Source organism: Lipotes vexillifer, unplaced genomic scaffold (assembly GCF_000442215.2).
Source record: "Lipotes vexillifer unplaced genomic scaffold, Lipotes_vexillifer_v1.1 scaffold982, whole genome shotgun sequence".
NCBI lineage: Eukaryota > Metazoa > Chordata > Mammalia > Artiodactyla > Lipotidae > Lipotes > Lipotes vexillifer.
In genome coordinates this window covers 2,022,495-2,023,710 of record NW_006789467.1, presented here as the reverse complement: position 1 = coordinate 2,023,710, position 1,216 = coordinate 2,022,495, and the positions used below count along the sequence as shown (strand labels likewise).

Here is a 1,216-nt window from a genome sequence, read left to right as displayed (position 1 = left end):
TGCTGAACCTTGAATAGAAGGGGATCAGATTCTGTCACTTCTTTTTGCTGTTATTTTTCATTTGCTGCTTCTCCTTTGATAATTAGTTAGCTTCATAAGTAATATTCACCCTGTTACCTAGTGTCTAGACTTGTGTCATTTTCCAGAGGGTCAGAGTGATGCTGTGCAGTGTGAATGATCAATGCACCTGACTTGCTGACACCCTGACCTTTGCTGGACTGCCAGGCAAGGCGACCCCTTCAGTGTATCCACAGTTCGTCAGGCTCCACCTTGACTCTTGAGCTGTGGAGGTGTTTGCAAGCAGCAGCTGCCTGTGTTTCCTCCCGCGTGTAGACCATCGTGCTGCTGAGTGACCTGGCCACCACCCTGGATGCGCAGGGCCGCTCCGACGAGGCCTGGGTTCACGCACAGAGGGCGTCAGACCTGGCGAGACAGGTGGAGCACCCTGAGCTCCACGTGCTGCTCAGTAATCTGGCTGCAGTCCTGATGCACAGAGGTGCGGAGCGCGGGGCAGGGCTGGCTGGCCTCGGGAGGGGGTGGGTGTCAGTGGATCAGAAGCCTGTGCGTGGCGCTGAGGGGTGGCAGTGAGGACAGGATGCTCCCGAACCGACGGGCCAGTGGGGAGAGACGTGGGGGAGGCGCCGTCGGGCCCAGCTCACGTCCCGCCTGTAGTCCTGCCCTGCTGGCCTATCAGGCACATCGACGTGGAAACGTTTGCAGTGGTACCTTATTTCTGTAGTGCTTTACAGGTTTCTAAACGTTGTCTCACGCGCAGCTTAATTTGTTCCTCACGGAGCTCGTGCGACAGGGCACGGCAGCTTGATGGGCGTGCTCTGCCATTCTGCTCAGAATGCAGACCTGCAACGACAGGTCTCTCACCCGAACCACCGTGGGCGAAGGCCTTAGCCACCGGAGTGTGCCAGGAAGGGCTCCATGAGGTCCCGGGTGTCACGGGGTGAAACAAGGCCCCATGCCATGAACTAGACTTGTCCCATCACTTGTGCTTTCTCTTCAAAATCTCTTTCAGAATCATGGTGAAACATACATTTTCTTTATTCTTCCTTCTTTCCGGGTTATTTTAGAACGATATGCACAAGCAGAAGAGATCTACCAGGAAGCACTGAAGCGAGCAAAGCTGAAAAGAGATGAGGTTTCTGTGCAGCGCATCAGGGAAGAGCTGGCTGGGCTGTCAAGAAAAAGGAGACCTTTGTCGTAG

At 54.9% G+C, this 1,216-nt stretch overlaps 1 protein-coding gene across 1 annotated transcript in view; it reads left to right on the top strand.

Annotated features, from left to right (window-relative positions):
* TTC19 (tetratricopeptide repeat domain 19) overlaps positions 1–1,216 on the top strand; it is a 22,430-nt gene extending 21,214 nt beyond the window's left edge. The window contains exons 8-9 of the mRNA XM_007462674.1: positions 334–496; positions 1,083–1,216. Of these exons, the coding sequence (XP_007462736.1) occupies positions 334–496; positions 1,083–1,216 (297 nt within the window). The remainder of the gene's footprint in view (positions 1–333; positions 497–1,082) is intronic.